At 40.4% G+C, this 26,407-nt stretch overlaps 1 protein-coding gene across 1 annotated transcript in view; it reads right to left on the bottom strand.

Moving 5' to 3' along the window:
• Window positions 1–5,119: 5,119 nt before the first annotated feature.
• The window catches only part of LRRC3B (leucine rich repeat containing 3B), an 89,110-nt gene continuing 67,822 nt past the window's right edge, over window positions 5,120–26,407 (bottom strand). Inside the window, exon 2 of the mRNA XM_080821320.1 lies at window positions 5,120–6,376. Within this exon, the coding sequence (XP_080677446.1) occupies window positions 5,433–6,212 (780 nt within the window). The 5' untranslated portion in view covers window positions 6,213–6,376 and the 3' untranslated portion in view covers window positions 5,120–5,432. The remainder of the gene's footprint in view (window positions 6,377–26,407) is intronic.

Genomic DNA, 26,407 nt, shown 5'->3' with positions numbered 1-26,407 from the left:
GGTTCTTCATTTCACATTCTCCTCTTGTCACTGCAGCTTGCTCCGCGGAGAGCCAGGGAATTGGCAAGACGGTCTGTGAGGATGAAAGTCTCTGAGAGCAGACCAGCATCTTTCATATATCTTTCTTCCAGAAGGAATGTGGACAAGTCTAAGAAAGCTGGATTTGTGTAAATTAGCCCCATCCCAATCCCTGGAGACCATTTTATTTTAAAATCTATTCAACAATCAATGCCATTAGCTCAACAGATGGCTTGTTAATCTTTCGAGCAACAGCCAGACTTTAAATTGTCTTCCATTTTGCAAGCTCTTCTCAGAAGGGAAAAGTAAATGAAATATAAAAGAAAGAAAAAAAAGAAAAGAATTTCGATTCAACCCCAGGGAGACCTACAACGTATTCATTTCAGGCCTAGTTTTCCAGGTCAACTTCAGCAAATTTTTGTTGGTTCGGTGCTCATCTATCTCTAGGCAAAGAAAGTAAAAGCATTGATTTTTTTTTTTTTGAAAACGGTGAGCAAAATGCAGAACATTTGTCAGTCAAAGAAAGAGCATAACTCTCAAACCTGATCAACTCAAACCTGATCAAATCAAACCTTGCCATTAGTGACAAGCATACATGTTTTCTCTGAACTTGGGGACAGCCTTGAAAATACATCTAGTAATTTCCCTGGAAATCCCAAAGCTCTGCCATCTCTAGATCAGATTGTGTAAAGATTTTGTTTTTAGTGATTTCACTACCTCTTTTCCTGATGCCTTCAGGAACCAATTCCCCACCATGTTACTCCCATGCACATATGGACACACACACACACACACACACACACACACACCTTAAACAATTTACACTAGCTTCTGATTCTTTTAATATTAAATAAGTTAGAGCCATAAAATAGGGGTGAGTTTTCTTCTATTGTCTCCCACCCATGATACAGTTGGACCCTAAGTCCATCAAGTTAGAGCCATAAAATAGGGGTGAGTTTTCTTCTATTGTCTCCCACCCATGATACAGTTGGACCCTAAGTCCATGTTGTGGCCTCAAGATCGTAATTTCCCTGAGTTGGCAGGAAAAAATGTTAGACCTTAAGGAGTGCCCCCTGACGAATCCACGTGATCTACTAATTCATTTGGTGCATCTGGGACCATCCATACGAGAATGTGGGCAAATGTGGGATAAGGAATTCAGGTCTTTCTCTTCCCTAAATCCTGATTCACCTATTTGGATTTGGAAAAGGGTTGGGGAGGGCATTTCCAAATCTATGGCAAATGAGTTTGCCTTTGGTCTGCTTTGTCTGGGTCAGAGAAGCCAAATTGAAGAATCAGGGACACCACTTCCCGGAAGAGAGAAGAACATCAGGTAGAGGCAGGGACTCCCCTCCTGCCAACCGGGCTGCACTTGACCACTCGGGTTTATGCTGCTACTCAAGGAAATACATGCTAACCAACCCTACCTCCCTAGGAAGCTGCACCAAATCATTTTTTCCATCTCTCCCCGGAGAAGCCAGATCTTGCCTAGTGTTGAGCATGTTATCTGGGGGCTGTTCGTGAAAGGAAAACAGATGATTTCATCCCATCTTGAAGGAGCAAGAAGCTTTTTAGAATCACAGATATTCTTCATGACAACTCTGTGACAATGTAGGAACCTCAAGTGCCTTCTGAATCCTCAAAGAAACTGTTGCTGAGAGCCGGGACATTTTCATGGTATCTATATTGTTACATTTTTCTGTTTCCTAGAAGACTGCGGAGCAGTGCATTGGGAGAGGCAGTTGGTGACCTGTAAACCACACTGGGTGGGGGATATGGGCACGCATGTGCCAACACCCAAGCCTGAAGGGTTTCCATTTTAGCACCTGTAAAATCAGCGCATGAGATCCTCTCTAGGACTCTTCCAGCCCTAAAATTCTAGGAGTTCGCCTATTTCTAGTAACCTGAACATTTCATTAGGCAGAATTTTCCATTCTCTAGCTGTGCCAGATAGATGAGAGAACTTACTGAATGAATTGGAAGTCTCGAGCCAATAAGGAAAACCTACCCACATCTCAGACTGCCTTCTGCTTGTTGATGTCAGAACAAGAATTATTGTGGGTAATCATCGAAGGACATAAAAAAGAACAACGCGTACCTGGCAGAATTTGTATATCAGTGCATTGCAATTTGCCAAAGTGTTCTTGAAAGTTATATCTTCCATTACATAACTTTTTATCACTTTCTTAAAAAATGTTCCAGTTGGGCTGGCATGTTTTATGATTTGCCTTGCTTCAGAGATAAGCACATTGTCAATGATGAGACGAAACTTCCCAGGTATTTTTGAACTGAAGAGGCTGAGATTGGCAGAGAGACACCAAAGGAGGGGGTTGAGCAGAGAGGCTGTTATTTAAAATATTTAAAAGGCAAGATGGTACGGATACAGCTCCGATAATAAGCTGATAGTGAATTTCAAAAACCTTATATTCTTAAAATAGGTAACTCATGTATATAAATATGCACAAGGTTCAGAAACTTAAGGAGTGTACTGAGATTGAAACTGAAGTAGGCATTTTAGGGCTTTTTCTGTTCAGCCAGCTGTGGGCCTTAGGAAACCACCCCTTGGCATCGTGTGCTGTTGGTCCAGGAGGATGGAACATCCCTACAAACTGATGGGAAGTGTGTTTCCTTCCAGTTCTGCTTATGAAGGTGTCTTATAGCCTGTTATTGGTTTGTTTTTTAAGAATTAATTTTCTCCTTCGATGGTGTAACTACTCCAATTCATGGCAACCTGCCTTACAGGGATTTTTGTTTTGTTTTGTTTTGTTTTTAAACTTAACTTGCACTTACAGCACCGTTAACTGAAAATCTACACACAGAATCCAGGCGGGGGAATGATTACTAACCTAGGATGCACTTCTTACCTGCAGAGAGTTACCAATGCAAAAGTGGGAATTTCACATTGCCACCTCTGAACCAGCAGGTGACTATCCTACAACACCCTTCAGGGATTTTTTTCTATAGATACTTTCACTTGACTAATGTAATTAACCATTAGGAAAATAAACTCTTACTAATATGAATATAAAGGCTATCTTGGAAGCAGCAAACTGAAAAATGTTATGTGATTTGTGAATGCTTTCCTAAAACGTATGTGACTCACATACTCAAATAAATGCAATTAATTTTTTAAAGTGTTATCTTAGCAATGGCTCTACTTTCCTATTCTTCAGGGGAATAAAAATGTGCTTTCAGTTAGGCATCTCTCTGTGGTCGTGCTTACCAAGATATATTCTAAAGTTGTCCTCCAGGGGGCGTTAAATCTTCAGCAAAGCTCCGATTTCTCTGGAAGCTGTTCAAACCCAGTTAGCAAAGCAGACAGTCTGGCTTCTTTCTCACTGGGATGCCGAAGTGCCCATATTCTGAATTTCACATCCCAGACTTTCAGAAGAGGCCTCACATTTTTTTCAGTAAGGCTAGGGTGGGTCTGCCAATCCTCTGGTCCTGGGGTATATGCCAGTGTAGCCTAGCCACGTTGCTCTGAATGCTCTACTGAAGGTCTTGGATTGGCCGACTCTCATGGTCCATGCCAGTAAGCTTTTAAGAGATTATTGATATGGATGGGAGCTGCTGTGCTTTCCAAGGGCAGAAATGTGATTCCTGGAGGTCCCAAAGACAACCTGATGTGGGTTGGAGAAGGATCTGTGGGTCAAAATTGCCAAGGATCAATCCTTCCTACTTAAGCCCCACAAAGGGCTATTTGTGCTGTTAATGAGATCATCACCTCGGATAATCTGCAAACCCCTTGGTCTGGGGAAGCTGAAACTTCAGTAGTAAACTGTATGATTGTAAAGTAATGCAGCACAGTGGTTAAGAGGTTCTAAAACTGACGGACTGGATTTCAGCATCTGCTCTACTTCTTATAAGGCAAGGATCCTGAACTCATTACCGAAACTCCTGTATCTCTGATCCCTCATTTGCAAAAGACTATCTCATAAGGTAATTGGAAGGTTTGATTAATACAACCCAAAGAAAGTACTTGGTGCGTCCTGGGTGCTCCATAAATTCTATTAGTCATTCTTGTTCCCAAGAATTGAGATCCTTCTGATGGGCCTCCAGCTTTGTCTCTCATTACTCCCCTACATAGACTTCTTCATCCCAAATACCAGCCTACACTTTTTACCTCTTTGCTCCCCCTGGTTCAGCTACATTCCTTGCCTATATTACTCTCTGATGAGATCCCATCCAAGTTCCAACGGTTATCTGTAATGGCACCTCAAACCCAAAAATCCCACACAATTTCCTACTCAAGAACTGAATGAGCTTTCTCCTATTTCTGAACAGTAGCAGAGGCATGGTATCTTGATATACAAGTATATACATTTGTCAAAACTTGTGGAACTATACACTTAACATGGCCACATTTTTAGCATGTAACTCATACCTCTACAAAACAACCTAGTAGGAACATAATGAGAGGGTCCCAGCTTTTGGAGAGAGAAAGATATACTTCAAATTCATGGTCTAGTACTTTCTAATTGGTAGGCCATTGAACTCCTTCCACCTGTAGTTTCCTCTAAATGGGGCAATTGTCACGTTCTCCTTTTGTAGTGAGGGTTGAGAGCCATAATCATAGTATAAAAATGCCTCACACACAGTGGGTGCTTCACTATTAGCATCTTCCCTTTCAGCATCTCTATTTCTGTGTTACTCATATACTCCTGCCCCCAAAAGGTGATCCTAAGGACAGAATGTGCACTGTCCTCTTCTTTTCCATGTTTCTAGAGTAAAAATACTGTGTTCAGCTATGTATATATAGATAGATATGTATATATCTATATGATATCTATACATATATATATTTATGTAATATATATATTCAACTTTTGGATAGTAAGCACCTGGCAGCATCCCCACTGAGGTCTCTGTAGGATGCCACACTGCATTATCACTTGGGTTTGCTAAGGCTAGTATTTTAAAGTCTGACAGATACTTCCCTTGGTCGATAATTCAGCTATGGCTCCCCGGTGTATAGTAGGGCTTAATAACACATCTTTCATTATGGTAGTTCTTTAGGGTCATAAGGGTTGTCTATTTCTCTCAAAAGCAACAGAATGGCCGTACTGTTTTCTGGACCAATAAGTCACTCTGTTTTCCATGGTTCAAAGTTAAGCTTTTATTTGGTTTTAAATTAAAAAAATAAATTTCATTATTAAATAGTGAGATGGATCTAACTTATGTTTGAAGAGTAGCTTACTCAAGGAATATACCACTGGGGGTACAAGTAAGGGGTGGGTCACCTAAACTAAAATGATTCGTTATGTTGTCATGTTTGTTAAAAGTTCAACAGTGGCATAAGTCAAAAGAAATGGATATACAAAGTTTTAAATGTTTACAATGGATGGGAGAAGTAAACCACTTATCCTCTCGCAACTGCCAACAAATTTCTTTCTCAGCGCTGGTCGGCTCAGAGGCTATACCACAGTGCTAATGTCGTCAGGCTCATCTGCTTTCTTCTGCCTGCTCGGCAGGGATTTCAAGTATTCCAGGTGTCTCCGGGCATCCTCCTGATTTTGCCTCACGTAATACACCACATAGGAGATCACCATGGTGAACCAGCCAAACATGGTGACCAGCATGGCGTAGTCAGTAGTCTTTTTAGGGAGGTTACAAAGGTCAGCGTCATTGGCAGCATTGAGGAATGGTCTCCCGGCGTGCTCGTCCAACACAGAAGTCTTACAGATCACGTTGTGGGCTGTCTCGTGGTTGGATGCCATGCTCCTCAGAACTTGCTGTAGAGTACAGTCGCAGTGCCAAGGATTGTTGGCAATTCTGGCCCTGGCCTTCAGGTTATTGAAGGCATTTTTGTGCACGCTTTGAATCCGGTTGTCAGACAAGTCCAGAGTCTGCAAAGTTTCAGCCACTCCTTTGAAGGCATGCTCATCGATAAACTCAATGCCGTTTTTGGACAAGTTGAGAACTCTCAGTTGATGAAGGTCCTTAAAAATCTCGTTGGGGATAGAGGTGATCTGATTGGAGTCCAGATACAATAAAACTGTTTCAGGAGGAAGATCTCTAGGTATTTCCTTGAGATTTGCATTGCTACAGGTGACATTTAAACCCCCAGAGGAAGAACAGAGACAGCCCTTGGGACACATACTGGCAGAATGAAAGCACAGTATCATAAGAACAAAACTTTGTAGGAGGAGACACATGGAGAGGGAACGGGTTAACCACAGGTCTACCAGATTCATGCTGAAATGTCAGCATAATCACAAGCCCATTCCTCATTCACTCCAACAAGCAAGCGTGGCAACCGTTCCAGCCCTGTCCACACTGTTGATTTCCTTCTTGCTTGGTTCAAAAGGTTGCAACTAACACACGTGTCTCTTCATTATTCCTGTTCTTGCTTGGGTACCTAAAGGAAAGGGAAGCAGATGTAATTAGCTTTTTTGCAGAGGGAGGTACACTGCAATTAAAAGTGCTCTCAGGCGTCTGGTGTTCTATGTGGGCAGGAGAGTTGGTTATGTAGTTAATTTTCATCGATAGCACTGGGAGTTATCTGCATAATGGGAGTCTCTTGCTCAAATCCCAGGTGTTGGGCAAAAGGACCGTCAATAAATGACATTTCCGAATCCTGTTGCCTTGGTTATAGTTCTGCAGAATTACAGCAAACAGTCCAGATTTCTCTTGTTTGTACTTATCCTCTCAACATCCTGAACCCCTTCTAAATTAGACAGCAATAAAATTTAATTAGACCTTCCCCCTTTCTATAGTAACAAATGCATTAATGCAATTTAGACCTGCTCTTCGGCAGCAATGAGAAATAACACCAATATTTCATGGTTAATGACCATAGATAGCAATAATTGTCATGGTTTTTGAATGGATGTCCAGTTTGAATATTTTCTCTAAAGAAACATCTTACTTGAATTAAGAAAGGAATAAATGCATTCCAACTTTTACAACAGAATGTCCCTAGGGGCTGATAGACCAGGTTCTCCGAAAGGGCTGTCTCCCTGTTTTTCTCTGTTTTCTAAACAAACTATCCTCTCCCCAGTAGATCTTCAAATATGACACACACCTCCAAGGCTTTTTATTTTTATCCATTTCTTTATTTGTTTTTAAGATTTTATTTATTTGAAAGAAAGCGACAGAGAGCAAGTGGAGAGAGGGGCGGAGGGGGAGGGGGAGGGAAGGGGAGAGACTCCCGAGCAGATGCTGCGCTGAGCACAGAGCTGGACATGGGGCTTAATCTCACAACCCTGAGACCATGACCTGAGACGAAAGGAAGAGTCCGACACTTAACTGACTGAGCCATCCAGGTGCCCCTTCAAGACTTTCTAAAATAATATATGAGATAAGAATTTAAATATATTAGCCACTAAAACTTTCCCAATAGCCTATTTTTTTCTTTCTAATCATAAATATATGATCATTGAAATATATATATTATTCATAAATATATATGTATATATATACAAACATACAATATCATTGGACAAGGCTTCCAAAATGACAAAAATTAAGTGATATAAGTAAGGATACAAGCTTACTCAAAAACAGAGATGAGAATATAAGTGAACGCTCAAAACTACTTTTTCATGTAGAGAAGACAGGCATCTTTGAGACAGTTCACAGAGGAAGTGAGCGGATTTTGGAGAGATTATGTGATTCGACCAAGGTCAAATAGCTTGTAGGTGGTAGAGACAGGACTCAGGCCAAAGGCTTTGTTCTGACTTTTTAATCTCCTCTCTCCACTACCCCCACAACTTTCTCCCAATCTCGTCCATTCTAGGGGTCCACCTAGGACTCAGGATCCATGGAGCATTGCTTGTTGTGATTTCTGGTGCTGTTACGCTGCAGCTCAATCCCAAATTGAGTACCCTATGGAGTTGTAGGGAGCTCCATGTCTGAATTCAGAGGGTCCTCTTTCAGGATGTGAGAAATAAGGAGAATGATCCTTCCTCTCATTGCTGTGAGTAACAAATGACTCTCTGCAAACTTATCTTTTCTAAAGATCCCAGATGGATAAATACAGAGGGAAATGACTCCAAATGTTACCAAACTCACAGAAGAGAAGATTAATGTGAGCTGAAAACATAATGAACGGGGCTGTTAATCATGGAAAAAATGAGATTAGCACCAGCAGAATGGAGTGGATGTGCTTTTGGAATCCTGAGTCCCTTAAATGCCAGAGAACGCTAAAGAAGGACCCCTAGGCTTACAAAGCCATCCATCAATAGCTCATTTCATTTGCAGTGAGTTTCCCTCCCTTCCATGTTTTCCTTCAACAGTGCATTGCTTGATATTTGGGCACTCTAGTGATTGTCTAGATAGGAGAGAGAAAAAATAAACAGGTGTGGAGGGGAGAGCACTCAGAGAGGAAAGAGGATGGGCAGAAGGATAAGGCAAAGGATGCCAGGATGAGAACACAGAGAGACACAGGAGATGGGAGACATGAACTTGAACAGAGAAAATAAAAAGAGTCTATGTAATCAACCAACTCCCGTCAACAGCACAGATCCTGTCGAAAAGTGAAAGGCCTTCTCTGGGAGATACTCCACATCTCTCCAGAGACTGATTCAGAGTCTATCTGAAGAAAAATGTTTACCTATTGAGACTAAAAGTTCTAGGAGGGCAGGATCTTGTTTCTACCTCATGAAGAAACAACAGCAAACAATTAAAAAATGAAAACTACACTGGTTTGTGTCCCAGCTGTAATCTTTGTTAGCAATGTGCTCCTGGGCAAGTTATTTAACCTTGCCAAACCTCATTTTCCTTATCTTTGTATAAAAATTATAAAATAACCCAATTACAGAGTTGATTTGAGAATTATATGAGATAATCTACATAAAGCATTTAGCCCAATGCCTCAAAAAGCAGTAGGAGTTCAAAACTGTTGGCTATAGTTACTATTATTATTCTAGATATATTCTCAAATACTGCCTTAGTTCTTGGCATGCAGTAAGGGCTAAATAAATATCTATAGGATGAATGGTCCAATAAAATGTTGAAGGATCTAGCTATGCTTTTTCTTCCTTATGGTGACTATTTTTATTTTTAATATATACATTCGTTCATCCAATGTCTATTGATTTTACATGTCGACATGGCAGTCGTTGGAAAAAATCATGAGTGCAGGCTCTTAGTTGATGGAAGAAAGAATGGAGCTTCTTTTCAGTAGGCTCCTTGACACTTAATCTTGATTTCTCCAGAATGACCCGTCCAAAGGTCATGGTAACAGCTGAGAAATGATTAGGACACATCGTGAGTTCTGAACATCAGAGTGTAATACTTCTTCATGCCCAAATGATCTATCTAGACAATGAGTAGAATGCCTATTAGGAACACAAATACAGAGTGTCTCTTGTATTCAGAGAGGTTGGACTCAAACTAAGCAACCATTTTCTTTCTATGATGTTTGATAAAAGAGAAATAAAAGCTCTGGGGTTGGCTAGATGATGGGGCTGCTATGACTCAGCCAAGACAAAGTGAGAAGAAAGGTAAGAAATAGAGAACTGAGCCCTTCGATGTCCAGGAGGCAGACAGAGGGCCAAAGTTATTGACTCAAGGTCACCTTCAGCAAGGAGGATGGAAGAACTGCCTCTCCACTCTCTTATGCTAAATTACTATTTTCCAAAGGGATTTGGCAGCTTGACATTGTCTTATATTGTTGCTAGGTTAAGAGGCTTTCTTGGAAAGGGAAGACATGGGGAGATGTGCCTCATAGTAAAAATGTGGGTATTCATGGGTTATCACCCAGCATAGTACAGGTTTAAAGAGCAGCGAAATCTGAAACAAACATTCTAAATCTCAAACATCCTCCTTCTCTGTTTCAGTCAGGTCTCTCCACAAATGCAAAATAGCAAACAAACTATCCTTCTGGGAAAAGAGAGGGCCTCCTTACTAACTTCAGAATGAGGATACAGAGCACCAAGAAGGGCAGGGGTCACACTGGTGATGGCAAGAACAGAAGCAGCATCACTTCCTGTCCTCCTGATAAGGAACAAGACCAGCGAAAGGGGCAGAGCAAATTGAACAGCATCTCATCTACCTCTTGACTCCCCCTCTCCACTTCTCAACTCATTACACTACCCTATCCTCATTCCCTCATTCCCTTCCAATATGTCTGGGGCAGGACAGTAGGACACTATGGTATTTTTGGATGTGGTGTTTAGGTATGAGCTGTGCTCCCAAAGGGGGCCATTTTATCCCCAGACCCATGGCTTTCTCACATTTCCTTGTCACACAGGTTTCCGAGCCACAGCAATTAATGCCTAGATTGGGTGGCAACCATCAAGTACTGTTTCCAGAAGGAAAAAAAAAAAAGTGCATTTAGCAGAGAGCCTGAGAAGACAGTTCTTTCAGTGGTTGATTAACAACTCTATCTTGCTTCCTGTCCTTTTCTTCCCATCATTAGGGGACACTCAGGGACACTCAGGGTTTCTAACCCAAAGCTTTCATTAACTCTTCTGAGATAAGTGAGTGTACCAATCCAGGAAGAAATACCAGGCACACCGATTTCTCCCAATTATATTCCATGCAACTCTGCTACCCACAAGGATTTGATTAAAAAGCACAACAGAGCGACACAGGGAAGCCTTTCGATTTGGGAGGTAAAATTCAAATCAATGGGGAAAAAAACCAAACCTCATAAATTTAAGTACTTGAGATTAAAACTTACATATGGCAAAAAGTAAGACCATACACAAAATGAAAGGACAGGCGATAAAATAAAGGGTTAATTTCTTTAGTATACAAGAAGTTCGTACAAAGGGATGAGAACCTGATCCAACAGAAAAATGGGCAGAAAAGCAATATACACAAATGACCAATAAATCACATGAATAGATCTTTGATCTCACTGACAGTAAAATAAATTCAAGTTAAAGTACCTAACATCTTGGTTAAAACGAGGAAGCATATCCACTGTCAGTGAAGGTGTAAAGAACACTCTCAAAACTTGACAAGGGGAGACTTGGGGTTCTCTTCTCATATGAGCAACTGCGGAATAGCTATTCAAATTTTAAAAGACAAGAACAACTTAGACTGAATTGTACCGATGTAAAGGTCTCCAAAGGTGACCTCAAAAAGCAGCTTGGAGAAAGGGTTTCCTATAGCATCATCTTATTTGTGCAAAATTTTTAAAAAGAGGAAGTAAATGTGCAGCTATAGGTATAGAATTTATAAGTTTCCATATGCATAGATCATTTCTGAAAAGATCCGTATGGAAGGAAATGCATAAGAAACTATTAATTGTGCCTAACTGAGGAGTGGAACTCGGGGTGGACAGGGGGAGAAAAGGAGTTTGTTTTTGCTTTTGTTTTTTAATACCCTTCTGATGGATTTAACTTTCTGTGGTATAAAGGTGTTTTGTTTGTTTTGGTTTACATAAAAATGAGAAGTTAATACAAAAGGACCAGGGATAAACTGAAAAAAAAAAAAACCAATCTGAACATGATGGCTCAGAAGGCAATTTTTGAGCATGTGAAATAGTTGGACAACAGTGGCTAAGAAGGTTGGGCAAATAACATGACAAAAACTTTTAAAAAGCTGAACATGTTTCGACATGAGAGACTGAAGATACAAAGGGACAATGGTGAGACTGTGCATAAAAATAGAACTTGAGGGGCACCTGGGTGGCTCAGTGGGTTAAAGCCTCTGCCTTCTGCTCCGGTCATGGTCCCAGGGTCCTGGGATCCAGCCCCATGTCTGGCTCTCTGCTCAGCGGGGAGCCTGCTTCCCTACCCCCCATCCCCCCACTCCCCGCCCTGCCTGCCTCTCTGCCTACTTGTGACCTCTGGCAAATAAATAAATAAAATCTTAAAAAAAAAAAATAGAACTTGAACCCCCAACCTGCTACAACCAGCCCAGGAAGACGAATTACAACATCAATAGCAATTTTCCCAACTCAGCCAGATCAGTAACTTCCAGCTTCCCTCATTTTCACTCCTACTTCCAATTTAGGACTAACCAGGGAAAGCCAAATCTGCTCCCCTCGCCAATCGCATGGGATGCTCTGGTTCTAGCTAGACTGCCTCCAGCTTCCCTATGCCAGGAGCCCCCAACCAGGGCACTTCTGAAGCCTTCCAGAATTTTTCCCACTATCAAGCTTTTCCACTCCCCTGCCTGCCTGTGAGTCTCTGCCAAATGCGGGGGATGGCGGCTGGCTCCCTTGCTATAGAAAGCTTGGGAAAAATGGCCTCTGCTTGTTCTCATTTGGGTAGTTTTCATTTACTTCCATAAAGACAACAGTTTGAGTATGTGATATTTTCAATGTAGTATTTCCAAAATTAGCTTTATAACCCATTGTAGAATATATAAGGATTTCTTTATGTGCTTAGGTTTTCTATAGACTACATATGGGCTGTATAAGACATCAACATGTAATTCCTGACCGAAAATTTAGGGACCACTGGGATCTGAGTGATTCAGGTGAATGAACTGTATAGATGTCTTCTCTATTGCTACTCTTTGAGATCTTGTTCACGGAGACAACACCTTCATTCACGTCTTTTGCACTGAGCTCTGCCAGGAGCTTCAGTTCTACCCTTCCATTTACAACCACAAGATTCAGCCCAGGCTTCAAAATGGGTATCCCTAAAAGTAAAATTTTCACCCTTTATCCCCACCCAACTACCTTCCTCCTCTGCCATACACCACCAGTTCTTCCCTCCTGATTTTTTGAGAACAGTTTTCATTTTCATCCTCCTTGTCCCCCTTCGTTTGAGCTTTGGGTCCCCACTTCCCTGTTTAAACCTCCATCTTTTTGCTCCAAAAGGAAGCAAAAGTGTCCTTCCTGGACTGCCCACATGCAGCTTCTGTTCTTCTTCTAACGTCGGGTTAAAATAACCCTCTGACCATGTATTTCCAGTGGTTGTAAAGCTTTTATGACCCCCTGTGGTTTTTAACAGTCCTCCTATTCCAATCCCATGTCCCACTACGCTTCCTCGCCCAGACACAGAAACCTAGCTCAATAAACAGAGATTAGCAATTCCAAAAGTGATGATGAACAGCACTTTGTTGCACAAATATGAGATTCATCAGAAGTCATCCCAAGCAACGGCCTCTCCAGCCTGGAATAGCTTTCCAGCCGAGGAAGATCCGGTGCGGGAGTCCTTTATGTGGCTGCTTTATGAGAGCAGTTATCATCACTTAGTTAAGGATATGAACTGATAAGGCTGATGGATACAGGAGGAACTAAGGATCCTTATATTTAGAAGGAATTTAATCTGCTTGCAGACCCATAATGTTTAAAATCAGGAGCTCCTGAAATCTCAAAACTCTTGCTTTTGTAATTAAAGCTATCCATTTATCTTTGCTACCGGACCACGGGTTTTCAGAGGGTAGGACCAATGTCTTACTCATTTTTATATTCTCTTATTGCCCATGGTAAGAATTTAATAAAGTCTTATCAAAATCATTAGGATCCATTCTCATTTCATCATTAAAATAGCTATTGTTTACTTGGCATTTATTCCACGCCAAGTATTTATTAAGTGATGAACTCATCTAACATGAATAATGCATGATAAAATTAAAGTTCTGACTAGGTCCCTCGTTAAATGGCCATAGAATTCCAAAGTGAGGGGTCAGGTTGCCACGTTGCTGACAACATTCTTTGAGTCTAACACGTATGTCCTTGCCTACTTTGAGGGTAAAAGGCATCAAGAGGTACCTATCCTGTCATCTCCCCAAGGAGAGGAGAGAGTTATTACAGGATTCCTGGAGTTTATGTGGAGGTGAAGAATGTCCTAGAACAAGAACAAGGTTGACCCATTGTTTGGCGGTAGAGTTGGGTAATGTTTTGATGTTGGGGTGAGACTGCACTCCCAGTTTGTCAGAAAAAGGATAGAAAACTATTTCCCATGGGTTAGATTGGCCACCTGAGGGAAGGAGATTCCCAGGGAAAGTATCTCAAGTCCTTTCCATGGTCCCATAGGATTCCTTGGTAAGGCAGAGGGTCCTGAGCAACAAGCAACTGAAGGGCAGATGCTTAGATTTGGGAGAAGTGACTATCTGGAATATATCCACCACGGGGACCAGAAGAGTCATATGAGTAGGTAGGGGGCTTGAAGGAGCCCTGGGAAAGAAGCACCAGGCGCATCTCATTCCACCTTCTAGTGAGCCTCTGAGCAGAGCAGCTGAAACCCAGACGCTGAAGGCCTGGGAGAGGGGTGGGGTGGAGGGGCAGAGAGGAGAAATCAAGCTACCCACCATAACTTCTTTCCCTTTCCTTTGTGGCCGAAACAAGGGGAAGGGAGAATTGCTAAATATTAGGTGAAATTCAGAGTACTGACTAATCTCTTGAATTAGACATTTCCATTAGCATATTTAATTTTTACTTCAGTTTAAGTTAATGAGTTTGTGACTTAAAGTAATGGTAGGACAATCTATTACCTGAGACTGGCACAAAATCATGGGGGCTGACTGATGCTTTCATTCAGGGACTAGAGGAAGATGATCATCTGCACAGAACTGAGATGAAAGGAATGGTGGAAGCAGAAAATGAGTTGCATTTTATTTTGGATATACATATATCACCTTGTATAATCCTCAGTTCCATCATTAAAGGTAGCAGTTATGACCCTCACACAGATGGGCAAATTGAAGCATAAAGAGGTGACGTAACTTGTCCTCTAGACATAGATGCTGAGTCAAAGAAGCACAATCTGAACTCAAGTCCTCTGCCTTCCAGAGCTCATGTGGTCAGACGACACCACACACCTCTTTAGAGAGAAACTACCATAATTTTTTTCTCCCTCCTCAACTGATTCCACTAAGATGAGGAGTAAGGACCAAATGTGTTTTACACTGGAGAAATATTGCTAGACAGGAAGACTGGCAGGATGGGAGGAGTGAGAACAGCTGGCATATGCTTCTGAAGGGGTTCAGAACAGGTCTCTCCAGGGGGCACTACTCTGGCGTGATGCTTATTTTGAGCTGAAGACAGTCAAATCCTAAAAGACCCAGGAAGAGCTTTATACCACCCTCTTAACTGCCTCTAAGAACTCACAGAGAGGGCCTGGTTTAGGAAGACAGCAGCACCAGAGAGAACTACCAAGAGTATGGACGATGTGTGGTGAGATAGGTGGAAATTGGCAGGGCCTGTTTGTTCAACTTCCTTTCTGTGCCCCATTATCTCTTCATGGCCCCACCAATATATGTTTGCTAAACATTTGCTCTTTCCATCTTTCTGTGAATGGTCTTTCTTCCCTTTGAAACCCCAGACCCCTACCCCCTTCATTTTAGCTCAGAATGGCATGCCCACCTCAACTGCCTGACTGTCAGGGAGCCTCTCATACTCCCTGTATGTAATTAAATTTATTTTTTTTTCCTACTAACTTATCTTACACCAATTTATTTTTTTATTTTATTTTATTTTTTTAAAAGATTTTATTTATTTATTTGACAGGCAGAGATCACAAGTAGGCAGAGAGGCAGGCAGAGAGAGAGAGGAGGAAGCAGGCTCCCTGCTGAGCAGAGAGCCTGATGTGGGGCTTGATCATGACCTGAACTGAAGGCAGAGGTGTTAACCCACTGAGCCACCAAAGCACCCATCTTACATCAATTTAATTAATGGACCAGCCAAATGAACCCACAAATGTAGAGAAAAAATTTCCTCCCCTACATTTCTAAACCAAAAGTTCTAAAATTACATTTGCCTTACATTTGTGAACTACCGTTACATTAGATGCTTGTGGGACAAGTCCATGGATATGCTCCTATGTAATTATCTCTATCCAGTCCTTTTAGATATACATGATAAGCATCACTGGTTCTATTTTAGTATAGTTGAGGAACTCACTGAATGGAGACTGTTTAAAGTCATACAGCTGGTTAGCAGAAGGACAGAACCTAGATGCAATTGTCCTACAGAATAGATCCCATTCACCATTCTTTGGTTTATGTATCTTTTCTACTGGCCACTTTTTGATATGGAGAGTCTGTACACACAAGTACTGAGTTTTAAATGCCAAACCAGTCCTCTGCTGATTGTTTCCTACAAACTTGGGGAAAGTTAATAACAAGAAGAGAAACTCCTTTTCCTTTAAGAATCTTTTAAAGGGTATACATACAAAACTTTTATCAAAATGACATGATATCCATCTGTCCCAGATTTCAGTCAGTTCAGGTACTGCTTTTCCTCTTTTCAACCTATTTTACAAAATAATTCCTTAAGCAAACCCTCAATTTATTAAGGAAAAAAAAAAAAACCCAACTCTTATGAACACATTGCCTCCTTTCTACATGATCTAATGCCCATAGGTCTCCAGGGTGGATTGACATATTCTTCCCACCAGTAAACCCACTGGAAAAACAGAGAAAAGCAAAGAAATACACAAACAAAAACCACTTCCTTTTTGTTTGTTTGCTTTTGTTTTGGACCTAGTATGTATCTCTCTGTGGGATTAAACACAGAATAAAGATAAGACTGTCTTTGCGAACATCTGTATTTATTATTCAACATGCTCCAAGTTTGTAGGGAGATTGAGTGGGAACCTATCCATCTCAGTTTCTTTCTGCTTCTCTATTATTACTTCTCAGCAAGTGCCCATGACATTTAACTGTGAGAGCTTTGCAAGCTCTTAACACATAATCTACATAAATGTAGGCTCCCTAAAACTCACCAGGGTCCTGAAGCAACCTGAAAGCTGCTTTTAGAAAACACTAACTTATGTCAAATTCAGTTGGATTTCTGATTAGGATGAGTGACTGTTATACCCTTAAAAAACAAAAACAAAAACAAAAAAAATCTTGTTTTGATTAACCTTATCCATTGACTTGGTGGGAAAAGTACAGGATTGAGATCCAAACCAAAGTCTAGAAACTGGATTCAAACCCCAGCTTCTGAGGAATGAATTCCAGGAATTTAGCAAGTCACTCACACTTCTAAGCCTTTGTTGTCCTAGAACTACAATCAATAATATCCACCTCATTGGTCTCACAGTAATGAGGACACAATAGATAAATATATGTGAAAGGTGCTTCAGAAACCATCAAGGAACACTTAAAGATTATGTTCTATTGTGGGTTTCAGTATTTGGCTGTTTTCCTCAAATATCAGATCATTCCTTTTCCGGAGATGTACATGTCTTTTTCTTAAACATAACCAACTAGGATATGATTCTCACATAACCTGTAATAGTATGCATGCCAACATATATTTAGCCTGAACCTAATCAAGAGGAAAGGAACTGACTAGTGCAGAACTTGAGACACTTCGGAGGTGACTGATGAGGATGCTTCTAAGGGTCACTGAAAGGAAACAAAGCAAAACAACGACAACAAAACACACACACCACACACACACACACACACACACACACCAAAAACAGTCTGCAGAACCATTACTGATTAAAGGAAAAAGACATGTGACAACTAAAGGAATGCAAAAGACTGACTTCTGGATGTAAAAAAAAAAAAAAAAAAAAGTTAGAAAAGAGCATTTTGGAACAATTAGGGAAAATTTTCGAACACAAACTCAAAATAGATGTTACTGTATCAAATATAAATTTAGGAGGCTTTTCATGATTTGACTCAGAAGGAAAGAATGCTTAAGAGGTACATACTGAAGTATTTGGGGGTAAAATGTCATGACAATTGCAACTTTCAAAATACCCAGGAAAAACAAAACTATATTTTTACATGGAAAGAGGGACACAAAAGTGGCAAAAGATTAACACTCGGCAAATGGAAAGTGATGAATATAAAAGTATTCATTGTACCAATTTTTCAACTTGTTGGAAAGTTTCAAGTTTCTTAAAAGAAAATTGGAATGGGAGATTCTATGCCTAAAAAATAAGCAACAACAATAGAACTTCAAGAGAAAAATCCCTTCCTGATAAAGCAAGAGAGTTTTAGGAATACTCATTAAAGTATGGCTTATCTCCTTATAGTGATACAGAATAAAAACCCAAGGTGAAAGGAGAAACAATTTTTTGAAATTGTATTTCATCTATGCCAGGACTATGAAAGGACTAGCACACCGACTGAAACACAGTGTAGCGTGGACCTGGTTTTAAACGGGGAGCATGGAGATCATGGCTTAGCCTCTTACAAATTATATAACCTTTCTACCCTACAGTCTTCTCAATCGAACATGGGGAGGAGGTAATAGTTTCTCTCTCAAAGGGATTTAATGAGGGTGAATTGAGACAGCAGCTATAAAACACTTAGAAAAGTTTCTGTTACATGATAAAATTTCCATGTGAGTTTACTACCACTGTCCCTTCAACCACTGCTATTATTGTTACTGTCCTCGCCATCATAACCTTACACCTCGTCTTCTCTCTGATAGGAGAGTGTAGGGCCAGAGTGTGACCCTATCCGTAATGCAATAAAGGGAATAACTCCGATGGTGGTTAACATTTCGTGGACACCTACTATGTGTAAAGCACTGGACCAAACACTTTACTTTGAGGATGGAGAGAAATTTCAACCCAGGACGTATCATGCCCAGCATCTCCTTCGTATTTACATTGGATGATTTAGATGACGAGATTTGGGGCTTTTGAGTTGATGATATTTAGATGAAATTTTGGATTTCAATTTGATGTCAAAATGGGTTGGGAATTTGGGAGATATTGTGATATGAATGAATATATTTTGCATGGGGGAATGGATGTGAATCTTTGGGACCAGAAGGCAGATTGTGGTAGGCTGAAAAATACTGCCCCCCTACCCTCTCACCTCCCCCCAGAAGTATCTAGGTCCTAATCCCTGGAACCCATGGATGTTACCTTTTATGAAAAAAGAGACTTTGTAGATATGGTTAAGTTAGGGATCTTGAGATGCAGGGATCATCCTGGATTATCTGGATGAACCCTAAATGGAATCACAGATGTCTTTATCAGAAGGAGACAGAGGCGGAGTTGCTATGAGAGAGAAGGCAATATAACATCGAGGCAGAGATCGGAGGGATGTGGCTACAAGTAATGCGGGCAGCCCTCAGAAGCTGGAAACAGCAAGAAAACAGATGCTCCCTGAGAGCCTCTGTAGGAAACGCGCCCAGCTGACAAAGTGATTTGGGTCCATCAAAATGGCTTCAGACTTCTGGCTTCCAGAACTATAGAACAGATATGCATTGCTTCAAACTACAAAGTTTGTGGTAATTTGTTATAGCAGCCACAGGAAACTAACTCTGTAGTAAGTGGAGACTAGAACACAGAGTGAGTTGTGACTGACTCTCCATTGCACTGGATTAATAATTTTTGCTTCAACTAAAGACCTGGCTTAGCTCTGAGTTTCCTGGGCATCAAAGGAAGAAGATAAAAATGTCAAATTACAAAATTATTACTAATTAATATAGTGAAAGATGATTAGTAAGCAGAGAAAAACGTTTTCAAATTTCAGAAATTTTCAAAGATCCTGTGAAAGGGCTACCACATGATATGGTGGGCAAGATCTTTAACATTTCACTGATGCTGTATGTATATTCTGTTTTGGCTTTGGGCACCATGTAAGTCATTGCTCTGTGAAAGACTTCCTAAGCTACAGAAGGCTAACTTATCATATAGGAATGATGTTTACTAGAGATACATGATAAAATTGGGATGATTAGCATCTCCTTTGTAGTGTCGGAGTCCGCAAGGTTTATCATGCAAGCAAAGTCACCTCTGACAGTGAAATCAGTGCTGGTAACAACCATGCTTGGACAACATGCTCAAACAGGAATTGTCCCAGACAAAATGAGACATGTGGTTGGTTATCTTGCTTACAGGCAACATCCTTAAAAGTTAGGAGAGAGCCTAGTCAAATCTGTCTTTTTAAAAGAATATGTCAATCCTTGACTGAGGCTAAAACAGACTTTTGGTTCAAACTTCAGATTCTTCCTAGACAGCCACATAAAGTGTCTTCTGTGAACTATTAACTTATTACATTTACAAATAATATTATAAAATAGATATAATGTTTTATAAATGAAAAAGACTGCCTAGAATTCAAAGAGCTAGCAAATCAAATATTTTATTCTTCTAGGTAATTTTTAATTGCCATTTTAGCACAGGTGACAATTTTGTTACTTTTTTAAGATTCTAAATTGTCATGATCCTCGTTATTTTAATACCAGCATCATGTGCCAGTGAATGGAGTTATATATTAAATCTAGCCAAACATTATTCTTTTGCTAGATATTTTTATTTTCTCCCATTTTTGCTAATAATTTATCATAAAAAATGTGGAATTGAAATAAATGTTTCTAGTTCATAGATTTTCCCTTTTGGATCACTTCCTTTTATTTATTTATTTATTTATTTATTTATTTATTTATTTGACAGAGAGAGACACAGCGAGAGACAGAACACAAGCAAAAGCAAGGGGAGTGGGAGAGTGAGAAGCAGGTTTCCCGCTGAGCAGGGAGTCGATGTGGGGCTCCATCCCAGGACCCTGGGATCATGACTTGAACTGAAGGCAGATGCTTAACGACTGAGCCACCCAGGTGCCCCTTGGATCATTTCCTTAAGATAAATTCATAGAGGTGGAATTTCTAGAGTTAAGCTTCTCATCTGAATTCTGTTCATTGTCTACGTCACTGAAAGGGCCAATTGCATAAAATGATGGGTAAGTCTTTAAATGGCCAAGAGTGGGTTGCATCTGTCCATTTTGTATTGAATATGTGTCCATAGCATCAAAACCAAAATATGTAGAGTTGTTCCACCAGGCAAGAAGAGCTTGAAGTGTCTGAGTCACCCTTTCCTGGTTTTAGTCATTTTGGATCTTAGTCACAGCAGCATCTGATAGGACCACTGGCTCAGTCCATTTGCTCCCTGGGGAGAACAGAGTAGACCAAAGAAGTAGACTACTATACTTGGTCTAAAATTTGTATTTTAAAGAACCTTTTATTTACAGCCCCTATAACATTTTCTTGGCAATAGTCCACAATTTTTCCTAGGAGAAGTCACCAGGGGAAACAATGCCTTACATGGCTTTTGGTTTTGTTTTCCAATAAAAACATAACTGCAAAGATGTATGGATAAGATTGTTCCTTCATTGGGGCACTGTTTGCTATAACAGAAAATTTTTTAAAAAGAATGAATTTTCAAAAATAACTAGAAATACTTTAAAAATCCATCACAAAAAAATTGCTTAAAAATAGTACACCGATAACAAAGAAGCAATCTACATACCCTGATTTTAAAAAAAGATGTCAAAGATATATTAGGTGAAAACTGTACATTTTCATCTGTGTAAAACAAAATAGACTTACACACATACATACACACAACAAACATGTATAATTAAAAAGTTATAGGAGAACAATAAAAAATGATAGTCTTATCCTCTAGGGATGGTTCTGGAGCTGAACAAATGGAAAAGACTTTTTACTTTTTATCTTACACTTTTTTCTACTATTGTCAGTTTTTTTGCCATGAGCGTGATCATAATAACTAGGTAATAAAGGGATTGGCCACTAAGCATTGACAGATAACCTCTTCTCTGTCAGGAGTTACAGGGATTATAAAAGTATGTGTCTCTTCCAACCAGCCAAGTTACCATGGCAGTCCTTTAAACTTTCCAAATCTCAGCATAATGTAAAGGAAACATTATAGGTCCAAAGTTAGATAAAATCAGGTTTAACTCCCAATTATGATACCAGCTGGGGGATTGTGGGCAAGAAAACTAACTGATCAGTTTCCTCAACTATAAATAAAAAGACCCACCTCTTTCATGGGTTTCTGATAATGCCTGGTTCTGATAGTGTCCAACTCATAGCAGATGCTTGACCAATACTATTGACTCTGAATACAAAGGGATGAGAATCCAGTTCAGCTTTCCCAAGGGTCCTGTGGAATACCAGGTATCCGAGAGTTCTAGCAAGTGAATATTTTATAGTCCCCTGAGTGTGAAAGATACCCTCTCTGAGAGTCACAATGGGCATCAGCCTGTGAAAGGTTCTGAGAAGTTACAGCAAAGTAACCTTTTAGCTCAGAATTTGCCAACATACTTGGTCCCCCTGCCAAAGGCCTCCCCACACCCCATTACTTTTATCGCATAAACACTCACAGAAGTTATTGGCTTGATTCAGATCTAATTAAACAACATTTAATTCTACTCAATTGCTATCACTAATACACTATCAGTTTACCCAAATATTTGGAGGGGTATATAGTGACAAGTTTTGCAAATGAAAATTCCATTTGCACTTGATTCCTCTCAGGCTGTATAATATTACTACTGAGAAAGAGTAAATGACAACTAACGTCTATTGTAGGCAGAGATGAAGAAATGAATAATCATAACTATCACTAGGATGGTTTTATTCAATTAAAGAAGTGGCCCTTGATTAAAACTATTCATGCCTTTAAGTAAATGAAAATGAATGGATTATTTTTATCTTTGAATTATACACTGTCCTATTTCCTTATCCTCAGGCACCAACTTCATTTTTGATAAGGTCATTTAATAACATGATCCTTAAAGACCTTATAGAGTGGTCAAAGAAAGGGCTTTGGAGTTAGACATGCCTAAGTTTGCCTAATTTGTCATTCAACCACTTACTAGTTACGAATTGGTGCTAGTAACTTACTACTTACCAGTTTTTAGGACATGTTACTTAACACTGAACCTCAATTTTTTTTCATCTATAAAATGAGCACAAAATACTTAATTTCATGTGGTATGGTAGATTATTTCAAAAAATGGTCTTCGGGACACCTGGGTGGCTCAGTTGGTTAAGCAGCTGCCTTCGGCTCAGGTCATGATCCCAGCGTCCTGGGATCGAGTCCCACATCGGGCTCCTTGCCCCGCAGGGAGCCTGCTTCTCCCTCTGCCACTCTGTCTGCCTATGCTCACTCGCGCGCTCTCTCTCTCTGACAAATAAATAAATAAAATCTTTAAAAAAAAAAAAAATGGTCTTCATTATTCCCCATCCTGTCTTATTCATGTCCTTTTGCAAGGTGAACTTAAATTCCTCCCATCAAGAAATGGAGTCTAGGGGTGCCTCAGTGGCTCAGTTGGTCAAGCCACTGACCCTTGATTTTGGCTCAGGTTATGATCGCAGGGTGTTGAGATCAAGGCTCATGTTGGGCTCTGTACTCAGTGTGGAGTCTGCTTGAAGTTCTCTCTCTCCCTTTCCCCTTCTCCCCACTCACACACATTCCTTCTCTCTCTTTCTCTAAATACAATAAAATAGGATAAGATAAGACAATAGAAGATAAGATAAAAAAGAAGGGGAGTGTATTTCTCCACTCCTTAAACTATGCTGGCCTTGGAATTTCCTCTGACCACAGATGAGGCAAAAGTGACCTTATGCCAGTCCCAAGCCTATGGCTCTCCAAGAGGCCACACATGCTCTTGCTTCTGCTCTTGGAACCCTCCACCACCTCAAGCCACCCTGTGAACAATCCCTGCCTGGCCCGCTGGATGATAAGCAATCAGATAAAGGAGAGGAGGGGCAGTCATCCTAGCCTGTCATTCTAGCCTATACCCGGCCACGCTTCCAGCCCATGAAAAGGCCAGCCTAGATCATCAGAGTCAACTCTGATCTGCAGCTGACCACAGACTCATAAGTGAGCCCAGCCAAGACCAGAAGAACCATCCAGCTACCCATGAATTTGTGAGCAACACAAATGACACTGAGTTTGGGGGTGCTTGTTAGCTAAGAGTCAGCTGACTATTTTAACAATTAAGAAAGTTAAAATATCTATGTGTCTTAACGTGACAACTGATTGCTATTTTTTACTGTATATATACTGACAACTAATAGAAGAGTATGTTTCTCAGTAAAAGTATCCTAGGGACATTTTTCAAGAATGTTATAATTGCTCAAAGCTAAAGAGCATCAGCAGTTATGTTATCAATAGAAACCAAATTATGTGATTATATTTGCTGACCCTGATAGTCAATCATATTCCAATTTGTTATGATAACCTGCAAGTAGCCCAGAAGAACTGATACACAGATGGAAGATATCTCTCCCATTTCTAGGTCAAAAGTGAATGATACGTTTTCATATGGTTGGCTCACATATTGCTAGTTTCCGGCCCAGTGACCAGCACAGACTCAGTGCTCTATCAGTATAGCTCTGTGGTTAGGAGCAAGGGCTCAGTCGGAATCCCAGTTCCTTCCATAACTTTGCCTTGCCTCTGTTTCCCCATCTGCATATGAGGATAACAGAAGTATTTACTGCTTCTGTTTGCAGGAAGGAGGAAGTGATATTCTTTAGGTGAAGGACCTATACGGCACATAGTCAGTACACAATAAATGTTAGTTATTTCTCTTTGGGGAGGGATTTTTGTTTTAGCATAGTCCTGAACCGAGAGCCTGTGTGGCAGTTCTGGGCATATGTGAGTAGCCGTCCTAGTATTTGCTGGATCTCTCAGGCTCTTGGAAGCTATCTATCCTGCAAACACCAAAGCAAACATCAAAGCGACAACTACCATGAAAGTGAAGTTTCTAGAGTTGCAGTGAAGAATTGCAATGTCATATCTTAGCAATCGTGATGAAACAGAATTGAAATAAATAATGTTTTATTAATTCAGGAGCTATAGTCTTCATGTAGACACTCTGAGTTTCTTACCTGTTATTTGGTCTGCAAAAGTTTCCCATGGAATTGAACCCAATCTCCAAAACATAGTGCTGAAGGGCAGAACCCTGAGGCTCCACCTCCTCTAATTTCATTTTGGCCATTAACCCGTTAGGGAGCCTGCCCAGACCTGGGGCCGCAAAGACACTCTCACCAGATAATCCAGGCCAATGACCTGAGTCTGACCTGGACCCTGGTTTGAAGTGAAAGGTGAACAGACAATTAATTGACACTCATATTATCCTTCCTTCTAGAACTTCAGGTTTTCCCTTCCTGAACTGCTGTTTTATCAAAGAAAGTAGAATTGCTGCCCCTCCAATCTGTTAGCAGAAACTCAGTGGTGTATAAATCAGCCCAATCTTCACGTAATATACCCTCGATTTAGGATTTAGATTCTTCATTCCGTGAAGTTCTCTAATGTTCAGTTTCAAATTTCATCTTCTCAGGGACCACCTGGGGATCATGGAACATCCAAATGTCCTCATTTATTTCATCCTGTGATATGTATTTTTCAAAAAAACAAACAAAAAACTTAAGTCTTCCCTAAAAAAGAAGACAGAATGGAAAAACAAACCAGTGTTTGTAGAACAAGAAAGTCATACAAAGAACTTGCCAGGATACTGTTGATGGCAATTATTCTAATAGAAGGCTCATCAAACAGGCTGCCTCCTATTTACCTAATTATGCCAGTAGATGAAAGACGCAGCCCTTTTCAGATCAATGCATTGTATCTATTCTAGAAATGTTCTTGCCTCTTCCTGTTCTCCGCCTGAGCCCTTCATCTTTCCAGTTAAACATCGGATTCTCTCAAATGTAAATAAATAAATAAATAAATAAATCTATCTTCTTTTCATAGTTAAAAAAAAAAAAAAACCCACAAAACAAAAAATTAAAAAAAAAAGGAATCAGAACTGAGATCTATGGTTTTCTCTTTTTCATACTGTGTGGTTCATTGAAATTCTACAGGGAAATGTGTAGCCCTGAGTTGGCTTGATTTTCCTTTGGGAATCACCCGGAAAAATTAACAGCCACCCAGGGACTGAGCTCTTGTCAACAACAAACCAAATAAAACTTTCCAAACTCATTTAATTGTCTGCAGGATGCAGGAAGGCTTCCCTCATCTCCTTGCTCAGATATCATATGCCAGTTTAAATAAAACTGAATTGGTATTTTCCATCCTAGCATTTACTCCAACTCAGAGAACCAACCAGCCACGTTAAGAGAAGTTGAAAAAAAAAAAAAAAGGTAAGAATCAGTCCAGGTGAAGCTAAGAAAGTCAAACAGAAATAAGACAACCATTCCCAGAAAAAGATAATATAAAATCCCATCCTGTCTCCTCTAAATACTTGCACAATTAAAGAAAATAAAAGGGGGGGCGCCATGATATTGACATGCAGTCACAAATTTCATTTCCTGCAGCATGGTTTCAGGAATTATGAGTAAATTGCAATTGTATTAACCAGTTCTTATACATATTTGGCTCAAAAAATGTTTGGTCAGGAGAGAATGTATTATTTTTACCCAACCTGTTGCTTTTTGCTTTGCACGGAGTCTCAGAATGTGATAACAGAAGAGGCGGTGAGGCTGGACTGGTCTCCCTGATTGCCTGATTTAGTAACACTTGGTCTGAGCGTGAGCACACAGCTCCTTCACCCCCGCCCCTGGCATTCTTTTTCTGCTTCTCTCTTTCCACTTCAGCAATTCCTCAAGTCACAGATGAAAGGGCTGGGTAGAGCAGAGCCAAACTCTGCTTTGTGGCAGGCCTCTGGACCCTATGAGTGTTTCAGCTGTGAGCATCTCTGGAGCTCCCGTAGGGCCAGCGACAGAGGACGTGCTTGGGACGTATTTGCTCAATGAAGGGCCAGACGTTAGCTTCTCAAGGACCTAAAGCCCCTGACACAGGAGGTTGGGCTGGAGGAG

Source organism: Martes martes (assembly GCF_963455335.1).
Source record: "Martes martes genome assembly, chromosome: 1".
In the NCBI taxonomy this organism is placed as follows: Eukaryota; Metazoa; Chordata; class Mammalia; order Carnivora; family Mustelidae; genus Martes; species Martes martes.
Note: the sequence above shows the minus strand (reverse complement) of the source record. Positions and strands in the feature narration are given on the sequence as shown.